The following is a 15,893-nucleotide window of genomic DNA, read 5'->3' as shown; positions in this document are numbered from 1 at the left end:
CCTATCCACTGGGAGCTAATACATTAATGAGAGATACATTTAAAAAAAATAAAATGCAGGCTAGAATGGAGTAAGTGCTTATGATATATCAAACAAACACAGACTGTAGATAGTACTGAGGAAAAAAATCAGCATAGACCTTTCATGAAAGAAATCAGAGATGAAGGAAGGAAACACACATTTATTAAGCACCTACTTTGTGTGAGGCAATGTGCTACTACTTTTCAAATATCATCTCATTTGATCCTCACAACAACCCTGGGAGGTGGATAGTATTATTATCCCCATTTTGTAGTTGAGAAAACTGAAACAAACAGAGATTAAGTGACTTTACCAGTGCTCACAACTAGTAAATGTCTGAGGCTAGATTTGAATTCAGGTTGTTCCTGACTCCAGGCCCCGTGCTCTATCCACTTTACCACCTAAATAAAAAAAAATCAACAGGTCAATGCGGAAATAACCCATTCTAGCAATAGGAAACAATGTGCACAAATGCATGGGGTTGAGAAAGCCCCAGTTTGAGCATAATGTAGAAAGTGTGAAAGGGAATAGTGTGAAATAAGGCTGAATATAGGATTGAGTTAGACCTATAAAGAGCCTTAAAAATCAGGTTGCAGAATTTGTAATTCTTCTTGCAAGCAATGGGAACCACATATTTTTGGTGACCATCACATGATTAGACTTACGTGAAAGGTCTAAAGAATGGATTGTGAAGGGGTAAAGGAGGCTGCTAACAATACAGACATGCCCAGGATGGAGTTGATTATATTCTTTCCCAAACTAACTCCACCTAACTTTCCTATTTCCAGGCATCTATTTTCATCGATGTTTAGTGGAAAAGAGGAGGAAATCAACAAAGGAACAAGAAGGGTAGTACCACAGATATAGGAAGATAATGCTTAGTGTGATATAAGAAAAATTAAATAGATACTTACAGTCCCAGGACTGTCTTCAGCTTTTTCTTTAGGTTTTTGCTTTTGTGGTGTCAGAAGAGAAATCATTTCCTTTTTCATTTGCTGAAGGACTTTCTTGAGTTCAGCATTTTCCAACAGAATTTGCTTTTGGCGTTGTTCATAGTCACTCAACAGAACTTTATACATTTCATCTTCATTCCTGGGAGAGAGTGGTACAGCCAGCATGAAGTAGTATACTATAAAAAGGAATTTGAGTTTAAATACATAAATTTGTAAATTTTAAGTAAATGTTACCTAGCTTCAGTTTTGCCAGTTCTCCAGGCACCTCTCTTTCCATCTGCTCTCCCTACATAATTTAAAATATCCATAGCTACCAGTAAGAAAAAAGAAAAGACATGTTAACATGTTTTAAACTTTCTGAAATCAGACTCTATACCATATAATGACAAGGAGGAAAAAAGGATTATAAGTCAGCCTGAATCTTTACCAGGTTTCATACTACATGATGTATGTAACAGCCCCACCTTCTTCCCCTCAGAACTTCTTACTAAGGAAATATAAAACGGAAATGTCAAAGGGTGGGGACTGAGGGACTATTGCCCAATCAGAAGTAAAATGAAGATCAAAAGCTTTGATATAAACTTGTGTGTTTATGACCTGTTTGACATGTTGAATGTTCTTCATTCCATATGGCAGCCAAAAAAATCTACATAATCTCAGGCTATGCTGAGGCATAATAATTTCCATCGATAGGGAAATAATACTTCTATTCAGCTTTGCCTTGCTTTAGTTCTGGGTATACTATTCTAAGCAAGGGCAGTGATAAATTGGAGTGTCTAGAAGACAGAGACTAAGATGGTTTAAAAAGCTTCAAGATTGTGCCTATATGAGTCTTGATTGGAGAACCTGGGTACATGATAGTTGTCTGGAGAAATGAAGACTTTGAGGGAGGGATACATGAGAGCTAATTTCAAGCATCTGAACAGTTGTCGTATAATAGGGGGATAGACCAAGGATGCTTAATCTGGGATGTATGAACTTTTCAAAAATATCCATTTGATAACTGTTATTTCAATATAAGTTTTCTTTATGATCCTAAGTATTTTATTTTATGCATTTGCAAACATTATTTTGAAAGGTGTCTCTAAGCTTTACCAGATTGCCAAGGGGGTCCAGAACAAAAAAAAGAAACAAACAAAACATACACATACAATTGTTTAAGTCAAAACCTATGGTTAAGCTTTGAGAAAAAAGATGCTTTACCATTTTAAAACTTGGCCATTACAAAGTACTTTACGTAGATTATATAGATTTGCCTTCTAATGTAGGAAGTATAAATGCTAGATACTAGTGATCTCATCAATGTAGGTATTCCTTTTAATAATGCAAATCACAATATATCTGGGTCCTTTAATCCTGGAGCCTTTTTGTCCATGCTCTCATCTATATATGGGGTTAGGAGGTGACAATGTGAGTTGCCCATTCAAAATGCTAGGGAGCTTTCTTCCATATCTAATTCAGCTCTTTCAAACTATATAGCTATCCATCAGTTCTTGTTCTTGCGACATAACTTGCCTACCACCTTTTCAGTTGTACATCAGACAAATATCCTTTTATGTCATGTTTCTTGGATAATTCTTGGTTGGTAATAAGCATTAGCCTACTTACACACACACTATGTACCTAATATCCCCCATTAACAACCTCTGGGTGACCATAAGTTTTCATTTTTCAGAGAATGTTGTATCCAATGACTCAGAGCCTCAGAGCTTCACAAGAACAGAAGAATACTGGTGCTAAAATACAGTCTTATTTCAAGGAGAAGTTTGTAATCATTAAAGTACAACACAATTTCCCAAATATAATCTAAATCTAGGCTACTCTCATCTTCTTGGTTCAATTCTAATCCCAGCTCAGCATTCATCTGAGATAATTGAGAAATCAATTCTAAGAGATGAACCAACCAATTAAACATTATCATATTAAGGACAAACAGGTATTCTCTGTCCTCTTTTTTTGTCCCAATGTGGATGGAGAGTGTCAGGCTGGTAAGTTTTGATTACAGACATCACTTAAGAAGCTCTGCAATGTTCTAGGCTTGATCAAGAAAATGTGTGTGTAAAAGGCCCTACCCTTGCAGATGAAAACTAAGGCTCAGAGAGGTTGATTTGCCAATTTGTAAGTTACAAAACAGAGATTTTAACTCTTACCTCTTCAATGCCATTTCCTTATACTATCCTGTCTCAATAACATTCATTTCTTTATGGAGTATATGTGAATTCAAAGTCATGAACAAATGAGAAAATTTTCCAAGTCCTTCAAGATTTACTCAAAGTATAAACTATATACTACTGAATGCTTACTTAGATAGAATACAAAATCTCAAAACTGGTAAAAAGTCATCAACTACTATGACCTTCAAAATTTTAACAGATGATCTTGAAGGTGACTTCCTTCTCTACATCCTAGAGGTATACACTTATTTAGGCAGCTAGGTGGCACAATGGATAGAGTGCTAGGCCTGGTCTCAGACATTTACTAGCTCTATGACCCTAGGGAAGTCACAACTTCTGTCAGTTTCACTTTCTTCAACTATAAAATGAAGATAATAATTGCATTCATCTCTCAGGGTTGATGTGAGGATCAAATTAAATAAATAATACTGTAAAGTATTTAGCACAGTGCCTAGCATATTATAGGCTCTATAATATGCTAGCTGCTACTATTATTTATTTATTATTAAATAGTATTAATAGTGAATAACTAATGGTGTTGATATTTATTCTTAATATTGCTAATACACATTTTAGGATCCTACTGTATAAAGCCATGGAAAGTATTTCAGTTTTCATGTTTCTTTTTCTAGATGTTTTTATCCTCCCTCTCTTCCAAACACAAACATTTTAAAGCACTTTGTATAATTAACATCTAGAACTCTAAAATTATACTAATAAGTTTTCAATTTTCTTATGATAATGGTGGTTATACTGCTAATATAATGCTTATAAGCAGAACTCAAATTCTTTTACGAAGCAAAGAAAAGATCTAGTAAAGACACACTTTGCAAATCTGGAAACTATAAAATAATTTCTTAAAAAAGTATTTTGCGCCTCAAAACTTCGGACAGCTGTAATCCCCAAAGAATTTAAACTCTCCTTGCCCAACCAGAGTCCAAGTTAGTATGATCTTCAAAAACAGTCCTGAAAGATTCTTGCGAGAAACATCAAAACTGCTATTCTAGTGATAGAATTTTAAGGATTTTGTTTTTAATTACCATAGATGTTTTGTTTTTCTAAGCACAGCATCTACCACGATTCTGTGCATATAGTAGGCATTTAATAAAGTGAACTATACTTCATTTCATTAGCTCATAGATCATTTCACAAGAAGGCAATCAACCAACCTTAAATCTTCCTAACAATTTTCTATCAAAACGTTCTGTTAGGTACATTAGATACAAGCTTTCCTAGATGGTATTACAATGAAAAGTGAGCAAAAGATTGATTATTGAGGGTGGCTAGGTGGCACAGTGAATAGAGCACTGGCCCTGGAGTCAGGAGGACCTGAGTTCAAATCCAGCCTCAGACACTTAACTAGCTGTGTGACCTTGGGCAAGTCACTTAACCCCAACTGCCCCTCCCCAAAAAGCAAAAAAAAAAAAAAAAGATTCACTTTCCCAAGCTCCAACAATGGTCTCCAATCTCCAAACCATGCCCACTGAAATAACTGAAGGTATATTTGGATGCCTATCTCAATCTGTGCCTCTTCTCAACAATCTAGAAAACCTTTATGGTATTCCTGAAACAGAAGATTTTCCATTACTACCTTTAATCTGCTTTAGTTATCTGAAATGACACAAAAGCTTCAAGGTAAAACCAACTAATGATCACTTAAAAAATTACAGAGAGTTAAAATAGCAAACAGCAGCAAAATCTATTATGCTTCAGCTGAACTCCAAAAAAGGAGTAGCAAACATGATTTCAGACAAGGTTACTACAAGAGTTATGATGAAGAGAGACAAGCAGGGCAGTTAGGTGGTGCAGTGAGTAAAGCGCAGGCCCCAGAGTCAGGAGGTTCCAGCCTCAGACACAACACCCACACAAAAAACTAGCTGTGTAACCTTGGGCAAGTTACTTAACCCCAACTGCCCTCCAAAAGGAAAAAGAGAGAGAGAGAGAGAGAGAGAAGCAAGAAAACTATACTAGTGTTACAGGCACCATAAATGATGTAACAAGTGTGTCTATACACCCCTCCCCCACACATATATACACGTAGTATATATACCAAATAGCACAGCATCTAAATACTTAAGGAAAAAGTTAATCACATTATAGATTAAACTAGAGAGTAAAAAACTGTAATAGTAATGGACCTCAAAGGGTCTCCTTTAGACCTAGACAATCTAACAAAATTAGAAATTAGGAATCTGGATAGAACTTCAGAAAAATTAAAAATTTTAGATCTCTGATGATTACTGATTGAAAACAGGAAAAAACCTCACCAAAATGCAAAAAAGCAGACATACTGAGCCCATTATTTGCTGACCACAAGGCAATAAAAATAATATGATGAAAGAATCCAAAGTTAATTGTACATCAAATAATGCTTAAAAAAAACTCATATGAAAAAACAAATTATAGAAACAAAATTTCGATAAAATGACAATAATGAGACAATATGCCAATGCTTAGAATGCAGCTAAAGTAGTCCTTAGAGGAAATATATCTATAAACACTTTCATCAACAGAAGGGAGAAAAAGTAAATCACTGAGTTGGGCACACAACTAAAAGAACTAGAGCAAGAAATCAAAACCCCTCAAAAAGAAATAATTTCTGAAAATCAAAAAAATCTGAAAACAAAACAAAAATGAATTGATGAATAAGTTTAGGAGCTAGTTAGGAAGGAAACCAATAAAATTGATAAAAAAAAATTAATGATTAAAAAACGAAAACCAAAAAATAAAAAATAGACATGGAAAATTCACAGTAATTGAAGAGTAAATAAAAAAAATCAGAAAATACTTTGTCCAATCTTTTAACTTAGAATAAATTAATGAATACTTACAAAAATATAAAATGGTAGGTTAACAAAAGAAAATAAGACTACTTAAAACTCTATCAGAAAAAGAAATTAAACAAAATCATAAATGAACTTCGAAAGATAAAAGTTCCCATACTAGATGGATTTATAAATAAATTCTATCAAAATTCAATGCCTAAGTAATTCCAATATTATATAAACTGTTTGCAAAAAATAAAGGGAAAAGGACCCTTACAATTTCTTTACATGACACAAATATGGTCTTTATACCTAAACAGAGAGGGGAGATAAAACAGAGAAATAAAACTACAGACCAATATGCTTAATGAACATTGAAGCTAAAATCTCAATATGAAACAAATAGCAAACAGGCTACAACAACATAGTATTTAAAATCATACACTATAAGCGTTTAGATTTATATACCAGGAATGTGGGGTTGTTAATTCAATGTAAGGAACACATAAATATAATAAACCATATTAATAACATTAATAAAAACCACATGATTCTCAACAGATGTTGAAAAGATTTGAAAAAAACCCAATATGTTTCTATTAAAAACATTTTAAAAGGTAGAAATAAATTTTCTTTAATACAGCAAACAGTATTATCATTTAAACCAATAATATTAAATGTAAATTAGAAAAGTTGGAAGACTTTCCAATCAGAAAAGCAAGAAGGTCCATTATCATGACTACTGTTTAACAACACAGAAATGCTATTTAATAGCAATGAGAACAAGAAATTGAGAGAATAAAACCTAGGCAAAGAGGAAATGTATCAATAGTTTTTTGCAGGATGATATAATTTTTCTAAACCTATACAGCCAACTAAAAATTAATCGAAACAGTAAGTTCAAAGTTGCAGGATATAATCCAAAGTTAAAACCAAAAGTTGTAGAATATAATAAATCCATATAAATCATCACTATTACTGCATATTATCAACAAAATCATTCAGAAACAGAGCGAGAAATCTGAATTAAAATTACATATAAAATATTTGGGAGTCCATCCAGCAAGACACACTAAGGAACTACATATCTAAGTACAGAATACTCTTTACAGAAATAAAGATAGCTCTAAATAATTGGAGAAATATTACTTGCTCATGGGTAAGATGAGCCAGCATAATAAAAATGATAATACTACTTGAGCTAATTGACTTATTCACTGCCAAACCACTACCAAAGGATTATTTTATAAAGCTAGGAAAAATAACAATGGTCATTGGAGGAACCAACTGCTAAGAAGATTATCAAGGTAAATTATGAAAAAAGTGGGAGCAAACAGGGTGCAGCACCCACCCGAACCAGATAAACAATACTATAAAGCAATAATCATTAAAAACAATTGGGTACCAGTCAAAAAACAGAAGCAGTTAGTATGTGGAACAGATTAGTTACAAATGACAGACCAAATAAACACAGGAACATAGTGTTCAATAAACTTCAAAACTCACTATTTGGCAATAAATGTTAGAAAACCTGGAAAGCAGTCTGGCAGATATTAGGTATAGATGAACATTCTCATATCATAGATGAAGAAAAATTCCAAATGAAGACATGACTTAAGACATAAAAAGGGAGCTCAAAAGCAAAGCAGAAGAGTAAGGAAGAAAATTTCTTTCTGATCTGTGGATAGGGAAAGAGTTCATGGCCAAAAAAGGGATAGGATCAAAGAACATGAAAGCCACAATTATGATCATATAAAATTCCTTATCTCCAAAACAAAGATAATACCGTGTTTCCCCGATAATAAGACACTGTCTTATTAATTTTTTGGACAGAAAAACACCAGAGGGCTTATTTTCAGGGGAGGGCTTATTTTAATGAACATTGACAGCAATTTTAATAAACAGGTAAATGTGAACAAAAAAAATGTACCTTTATTCAATAAGCAAATCACTGGGGAAGAACAGGATGACGCGCTCACTGCTGCAGCTCTGATTGGATGCAGCTCGGAGCGCGGTGTGCGTTTCACCGGGGGGGGGGGGAACGGTGCATAGAGAGGGTACCGTAATGTAGCGTGTAGCACAGGGGATCACCTTCACTACAGTAGCAATCTGAAAAGGGCTTATTTTCGGGGGAGGGCTTATTTTAGAGGAATCTTACACAGTAAGGGGAGGGCTTATTTTCGGGATAGGTCTTATTATCGGGGAAACACGGTAATAGCATCTACCTACAAGGGTTGTTGACAAAGGACAAAATGAGATATTATCTGTAAACACTTTGCAAACCTTCAAGTGCTACACAAAAACTAGATACTGTTATTAAGAAGGTTTTTGCATAAACTAAACAAAGGTAGTTAAAATTAGAAGGAAAACAGGTGGAGAAAAAAAATCTCTGTAAAAAGATTTTGATAAAATATCACATCCAAGATATGAAGGGCTGATTCAAATTTACGTTATTCATCAGTAGCTACATAGTCAAAGATAAGGTATCAACATGAAAAAAAATTATCAAAATCACTAATAATTGGAGAAATGCAAATTAAGGCAACTTGAGGTTCTATCTCACACCTATCAGGTTAGCAAAGATGACAAAAGTAGAAAATGACAAATGTTGGAGGGGAAAACAGGCATAATAACGTACATAGTAGAGCTACATATTACTCTAGCTATTCTGGAAAACAACTTGTAAAGATGTCTGAAAAGTTATTAAACAATATACAATTTGACCCAGATATACAATTACATACATACTCCAAAGAGACCAAAGACTCATTTATAGAAAAATATTTATAGAATCTCTTTTTGTAGTGGTCAAAAACTAGAAACTAAGGGGTTGTTGATCTATTGGGGAATGGCTAAACAAATTATGCCATATGAATGTAATTTAATATAATTTACTTACTGTGCCATAAGAAATGATGAAATAATGGGCAATTTCAGAGTAAACTGGGAACATGCATAAAAACTGATACATAGTGATGTAAGCAGCAGCAGCAAAACATTTGTACAATGACAGTAACATTAAAACAATAACTTTGAAAGAATTTAGGAAATCTGATCTATGCAATAAGAAACCACTATACCAGATAACTAAAGATGAATCACACAACCAGGTGATGGACTCATAAAGGAGACACACATTTTTTAACATGGTCAAGAAAAAATCTGCTTAACCTGAGTAGGCATATTCATCATATTCAATATGAGGGTTTTTCTTTTTCTTTTTGGTTGTTATTTAACTGGGATGAAAGCAGCAGAAGGGTGATGAAGTAAAAATAAATGTTTGTTAATTTAAAAAAAACCAATACTATAAGAGGTTGCTTATTGCTTAACTCAAAAGCTTTTAGAATCTTTCTAAACAGATTTTTTTAAAAAGCCAGAGCCACAGTTGAAACATTCGATCTGCTTTGATTTCTTCCTTAATTCCTCGAAGCTATATGTTATCTGATTTCATAGGACTTAACACTCCTTTTATATGTAGCCATTTATATTTTTTCCTCTAATAAAATTAAAGGTCTTTGAGGCAAGTGACAAATATTTTCACTTATCTATTTCTCCCAGTACCTATCCTAATGAAAAGTACACAGAAGGCACTTAAGTGTTTATGGAATTTACCTTTAAAAACTACATCCTTTTTTTATTCTATAATTTACTCTCACCCTATTCTAACTTATTCTGAAAACCATGTCACAACTGTTCCTTGCTTTATCAGTTTTGTAATGGCCTTTGACCAAAATGAATTCCGAGCAGACTATTTTATATCATTTTTTAAGGCTTATTGTTTCTATACCTCCCCTTCAGTGTTAAAAAAGTAAACTATTAGCTGCTCACAGGCAAAGTAGACAATTCTTTTTTCCCACAAAGCAATACTCTGTTTGATGAATTTTCTTTATCTAAAACTATGGGTGTATAAAGCATGAAAACACAACACTACAAATTAATGTGTATAGTCCCTTATATTTGAGTTCTGAAATCAAAACATCCCCCAATAATTACAATTTCTTTACTACTTATTTCTCAGATGTTTACCTGTTTTTTTATCCTTTTTATTCATAACAAGTTGATGAAGACGTTCCTTTAGTTTGTTATATTCACGCTCTTTTCTCTTCATATCATGATTATACTGAGTTGCTCGACTCGCAATGATATTCTGTAATTTTTGTACCTTAAAAAAAGGCATTTGCTTTTAAATAGATGTTCCTTTAAACAATGTATTCATTTGTATTAATAACTTCAAAAGTGAATAAAAATCCTTTCTTCCTCGGGAATTTTGGATGAGGACTATCTCATTCAGCCCACTAGCTTATATTAAATGGAAAGAGGCCAAATCTGAAGAATTAAAAAATTAATCTTATTTCAATTCAAGAAATAATTCAGATACCTACACTGTATTTATAAGTCTTACTTTCTTCTATCAACTGCAATACTGTCTAATTTTGGCACAAAGGTGATTGCCTGAATCTCAAAGGTGCTTCATATGATACTACTGAAGACTTCAAACAAAGTGGCAAAGATTTTGCACCTGTTGTCCAAGGAACAGCCTAGCTAGGCTCAAAGAGCTCATTAACCAATATGGTGGGCCACCACTAGGTGATGAGGGTTTTTTTGTCCAAAGCAACTCATCAAACCACTAATGAGCTGTGGAGGAAATGTAATCTGCATATACAACCTGCAAGGATCACGAATCCTTCAGGTTTTTTAAATTTATTCAAAAATGTTGAAAAAATTCCAGACTGTTTCAATTATCACCTCAGAAGAAAGTCCTTTTAGCGATATAATCCCCTACCCACACACACATATAAGGCCACAGTTTTCCTATTTTTAAGGCCTTCCAACAATGAACAGTCTAACCCTTTTCCCCCAATTCTAAAGCACAGTTCACAACTTATTAATATAAGTCCAATGCCTATGTAGGAAAAAACAAATCCAGAGCTCCTGTTCAATATTAGTATTTGTATGCCAAGAGGAGGACTCCTATGACAACTGATGATACTCTATCTAGAGTCACTCTGAAAATGAGGACACCATTTAGGTCCTCAAGCCAAATTGCTACTGCAGCGTTCTATACAAACTTGTCTAAATCAAAGTATTACATAGTTTTCACTTATTTACCACCTATTTTATATATATGTATGTAATATATGTATATTTATATATATATATGTTTTGAGGTAAAATCATTCCCCAAATTGTTTTTAAACCATTCTCTCATACTAGCAATTTTATACTATTATTGAAAATAAACAGGCATTCTAGATTTCTGAATTATCACACATTAGGGGTTGTGTTGTAGGGCAATTAGGACAACAGCTTTCTTACACAAAAATAAAAAAAATCTGAACTCTTAATAACCAATTCTACAAACTTAAGTTTTGAGTCAGGAGGTCTAGATACAAAGCTACAACTAAGACATTATGCCTGGTGATTAAAATGATCCTTGGGAGATAATATTAGTCTGAAAAAATCACTAATATGTGGCAATGTTGAGAGCATAATTATGAAAAAGGAGTGTGGGGCAGGAGGTGGAAATATCTGGTGGACATTAGAGGCTCAACTCTTAAGAAGTGAAATTAAGTCAGAAGAGCAGTTAGCCAGGGGAGGGAAGTCAATTAGCTATGACAAGTAAACCAAAAGGCATGGTAAATCCAAAGTTGAAACTTTACTGAATAAACTGAAACATGGCACACCAAGTGGCAACGTGGGACATGAAATTTTGCTCTTTCCTTCTTTAAGAAAAGAATGGACACAAAATCCATGTACCTTATACTACCAGAAAAAAAATTCACCAGGACTTAATCAATAATAGCTATGACTCACCTCATCCTTCTCATTTTTAAGTAACTGGTGCAAATTTCTGTTCTTGCCTTGCAGCTGTCTGTCTCTCTCCTGAAGCCCAATCATTTCCCTCCTAGATGTTTCTAGTTGTTCCTAAAACATCCATATTCAGCCTTAAGTAAAGTTCACATAGAATTCAAACCTAGTTTACTCTCAAAAGTCTAAATAAGTTATAGATACATTAAAATTTTGCCATCTAAAATAAAAGATATAGTCTATTTTCACACAAACTTTCTCTTTAAATGAAGACTGGCTATAAAATGAGGAAGACAACTAGGTTTAAACAGCAGAATTTATACAGCCAAAGAAGGGTCACTCCTTGCAAATTATTAAGCATTTCAAAGGTGACACATTCCAATAATGCTACCATTTCTCAAAATGTTTTTGCAACTCCTGGAATAGGCTTCAAAGATCATGCCACAGTCTCTTAAGCATTTTCAGAAGAGACAAATCTTAACTCTTTCAGGTTCAATTTGGTTTTGGAAACAGGAAAAAATGAGTAAGAGTCAAATTTGGTGAAGACAGCTGATAACATGTTTTTGAATCGAAATTAGGTGTGACTATAACAGTAATTTAACATATTTTTTACATGGCTTTATTAACAACTAGAATAAAATATATGTTTCCCAAAGTGTTTATCTTTGAAGGGGGAACAAAATGTATTGGGGTGCACAAGTTTTGGTGTTTGTGGATTTTTAGAAATACACTTTATAGTCACATCTTATATGCCCATTTAATGAGAACCCTTTGAAATGCTCATGTTTTTTCCATCTGTATAGAGAAATAACTATTAGATATTGTTTTCCCTTTATGTTCTGGGCCCAAACTATTGAGGAAAATAGAATAGCTCATTTTCCTAGCAGTTACTGTCTCAATTCAATTTTGGAAAAATGGAAAAGGAACAGGACTCAGGGATCCATTTTGTAGTTCTAAGGTCTTCCAAAAAAACTTTAGTCCTGTAAAGTGACTTTCATAATTAATTAAAACCATGGATCCTCTAGAACCACAGAACCAGCCCAGATCCTAAACAGACCTTTTAGAAAACCTCTAAATAGCTGCTGGCCTGCAACTTTGGTAGTTCTATGGTGGACAGATAAGTATGCTAACTAGGGCACTGACCAAGGTTTTGTGGTACTTTCTAAACTATGAACTTTTCAGCCCAATGAGCTTTATACATTGAGTTAATCTTAAAAGATACCCAGGATGTTAAAGAATGAGGAAATATTGTTAAAACAAAAATAACAAAAACATAAAACTGTTATTCTGAATGAACTGAGCTCTAGAGAAAAAGTTTTTAAAAAGCAACTGATAACTATTCTCCTATATTAAGCTATTGGCCAGGCAGGCAGTAGGTGTTAGCAGCTGAGCAAGAAGCAGTCTCTAAAATCCAAAAGGAATCTAAAAGGTCACATAAGGGACAAATCAGACACCATCCCAACATCCATAATATACCATTTCCTGGCAAGGAATATTTTTTAAAAAGTTAATTTTTTTTGCGTTGTTCAAGAGAAGCAGGGAACAGACTGAGATAGATATGAGGTAGCTGTATGTGGGTGGGAGGGTGGAAAAAGAAACAGATATGTAAGGAAGATGATTTGATTATAAGACTTTATTAAGAAAGATTCAGACTGAATATTGTGATTCTTATTATATAATATACCTAATAAATAAAAGAAAATACATGACATCCACTGTACAACTAATTCAGATCTTTTTTTCTTAATAAAAGACTGACCAGCAATTTTTTTATTGCTATTGTGGTGTAGCAAATCAATGACCAAGAAGAAAATTTCTACTATTAAAAAAGAAAAAAGTAAAGCTACTATAAACACTTTGCCATAGCCTTATCACTTGAAGGCCCAGGACTCTTCTGAAAGGAATAGCTCATCATCTATGATTACTTTAACTCCTGGCCCATCATTACATTAAATACTGGCTCCTTTGGTACAAATGTCCTTTAAATACAAATGTTGTTCTCAGGGTTTCAGCTCTAGATTCTTAATAGTGCTATTTTCATTAGTGTCATCTGTTTTGTTAAGAAACAAATTCTTTAAAATCATAAATTTCATAATTACTATTCCTTAACTGTATCTGCTATATCCAGATGATCACAAAACAGTTCATAAAGTAAACATCTTCATTATAAATATTAAGATGTAGAAATTACTGCCTTCTTGCATTAAGTACTTGCATTAACACACAAACAACAATAGTAAGATAATTATCACTAAAGTTTATTTAACATGTTTGGCAAATAAAACAACTGAAAATGTCTAGCATTGATTTACATATCATCATTAGAATGCAAATTGAATATAATTTCTACCTTCAGCTTGGAATAGCAGTTCTGCAGATGGTCCATATCACTTCCCAGTTTCAAATTCTGTGTTTCCACATTTTCCTGAGCTAGAAGGTTCTTTCGATGAAGTACAAGTAGTTCATGGATACAATTTAAAACTGCAACTATATTTAAGTCTCTTTTAACCTCTTTACCTTTGGACTCTTCATATAATGAAGGAAAACCTAAAGTAGTCAGCTCCTGGTAGGAGAAAAATATTTGTTTTTCTATAAAAGCACTTGTTGAACAAACTTAAGAAGTAGATAATGACTTTCAAAACAATTCCAGAAACATTTAAACATCATAATATACTTGTCCTTACTATAAAATTTTCTCTCCGAACTCTTAGACACTAAGGGTTGAATAAACTGATTTCTGGCAGTTCTTTATTTTTAAATTACCTGATCAAGATAGGATATACTCTGGTCAACATTCTCTTCTGTGCAGAAAGCCCTGAAAAAATTGTGCACACTCTTTGCCAAAGGTAGTGAAGGACACAGAACTTGCTGTGAGTATAAACTTGAAGGAGACATATTGGTTTCTGAGGTAAACTGAGAAATATTTTTGCTTTCTGAAAGTCAAGAAAAATACTTATTATAATTTAGAATATTTACCAAAAAAGCACTCTAAGTTACGCAGATTTTAAGAGTATTTTCAAATAAAATAAGAATTTTTAATAAAAAAAATACAGTTGTGTTTGTTCTCACAAGCAGCCAATGTGTGGAATAGTTTTTAAATAATTTTCTCTCTATCCCAACTACTATTAAATTAGATTAAAAAGTTTTAATATACACCTTAACACTTCTTTTCCATCAAAATGGGCCTAATGAATAACAAAAATCTACTCAACCCATACCACACACAATTTATAAAAATTGTCAGATAGTCAACAAGCATTTCTATTAAGCAATTATTATATATGAGTCCCTTCCCTCAAGGAGCTCATAATCTAATGAATGAGATAACATATAAATAATTAAAGATATCCAACATATACATAGAGTACATGGAAGATAATGTTAAGGGACAAGGAATTAGCAGCAGCAGGGAGTAGGAAAGAACTATAACAGGTAAGGTTTGAGCTGTGTCTTGAAGAAAGCTGTGAAAATGAAGAGGCAGAAGTGATAGAACAGAGCATTCCAGGCAGGAGTGCTATGTTCAAGGAACTGTTAATTTAATGGAAAGATCAAGAGGTAACATATGTAGACAACAGTGATAGACTCACTGAGCACTTAGATGGCAGAGAATTGCCAAAAATATCTCAGCATCCATAATTCGTCATTCATCTCAAACTCTACCTATCCATTACAACATACAACCCTCGGAATTTCACTTGAAATAACAATTAGATTACTTTATAAATCACAGTGTAAAACTGAGAGTCCTGGACTTAAAATCAACAAGAAGCAAGTTCAAGCCCCACCTAAAACATACTGTGTGGCCATCACCAAGTCACTTAACCTTTTGGGCCTCAGTTTCCCCATCTGTAAAATGGAGACATGTGTGTATATATGTAGATAAAAATACATGAATGTTAGCTACTAAAATGTAGCTTTTAAAAAAAAGGATCAGTCATATAGTGAGAGAAAGGGATAACCCACTGACAGCCTGTGTATGATCCCCTAGTAATGATGCAATGTTATGAGATCTAGATGAAAGCTTCAAGGAGTAGACTGCTTGCAGGAGATTTATGGGAAACAATGGATAAGAGCTATGCAAGATAGTCAAGCATGTAAGACAGAGTACAAACTTCAGTGAAATACTGGCTCCAATGAGGCAGTCAGTCAATAAGCATTTATTAAGTGCCTGC

At 33.5% G+C, this 15,893-nt stretch overlaps 1 protein-coding gene across 4 annotated transcripts in view; it reads right to left on the bottom strand.

The window, feature by feature from the left end:
• Positions 1 to 15,893, bottom strand: part of SSX2IP (SSX family member 2 interacting protein) — a 72,255-nt gene that overhangs the window by 21,280 nt on the left and 35,082 nt on the right. For 3 of the 4 annotated variants that reach the window (XM_069094595.1, XM_069094596.1, XM_069094598.1), the window contains exons 4-9: positions 14,485 to 14,654; positions 14,072 to 14,284; positions 11,728 to 11,838; positions 9,940 to 10,075; positions 1,209 to 1,284; positions 936 to 1,113 (exon numbers count right to left, since the gene is read on the bottom strand). In XM_069094595.1, coding sequence (XP_068950696.1) covers positions 936 to 1,113; positions 1,209 to 1,284; positions 9,940 to 10,075; positions 11,728 to 11,838; positions 14,072 to 14,284; positions 14,485 to 14,654 — 884 coding nt within the window. The remainder of the gene's footprint in view (positions 1 to 935; positions 1,114 to 1,208; positions 1,285 to 9,939; positions 10,076 to 11,727; positions 11,839 to 14,071; positions 14,285 to 14,484; positions 14,655 to 15,893) is intronic. The other variant, XM_069094597.1, reaches the window with a different exon arrangement.

The sequence above is a fragment of the Petaurus breviceps genome, unplaced genomic scaffold (genome assembly GCF_028583685.1).
Source record: "Petaurus breviceps papuanus isolate PSGF00001 unplaced genomic scaffold, PetGlider_PUasm1.0 220, whole genome shotgun sequence".
NCBI classification, from domain to species: Eukaryota; Metazoa; Chordata; class Mammalia; order Diprotodontia; family Petauridae; genus Petaurus; species Petaurus breviceps.
This window is presented reverse-complemented; position numbering and strand designations above follow the sequence as displayed.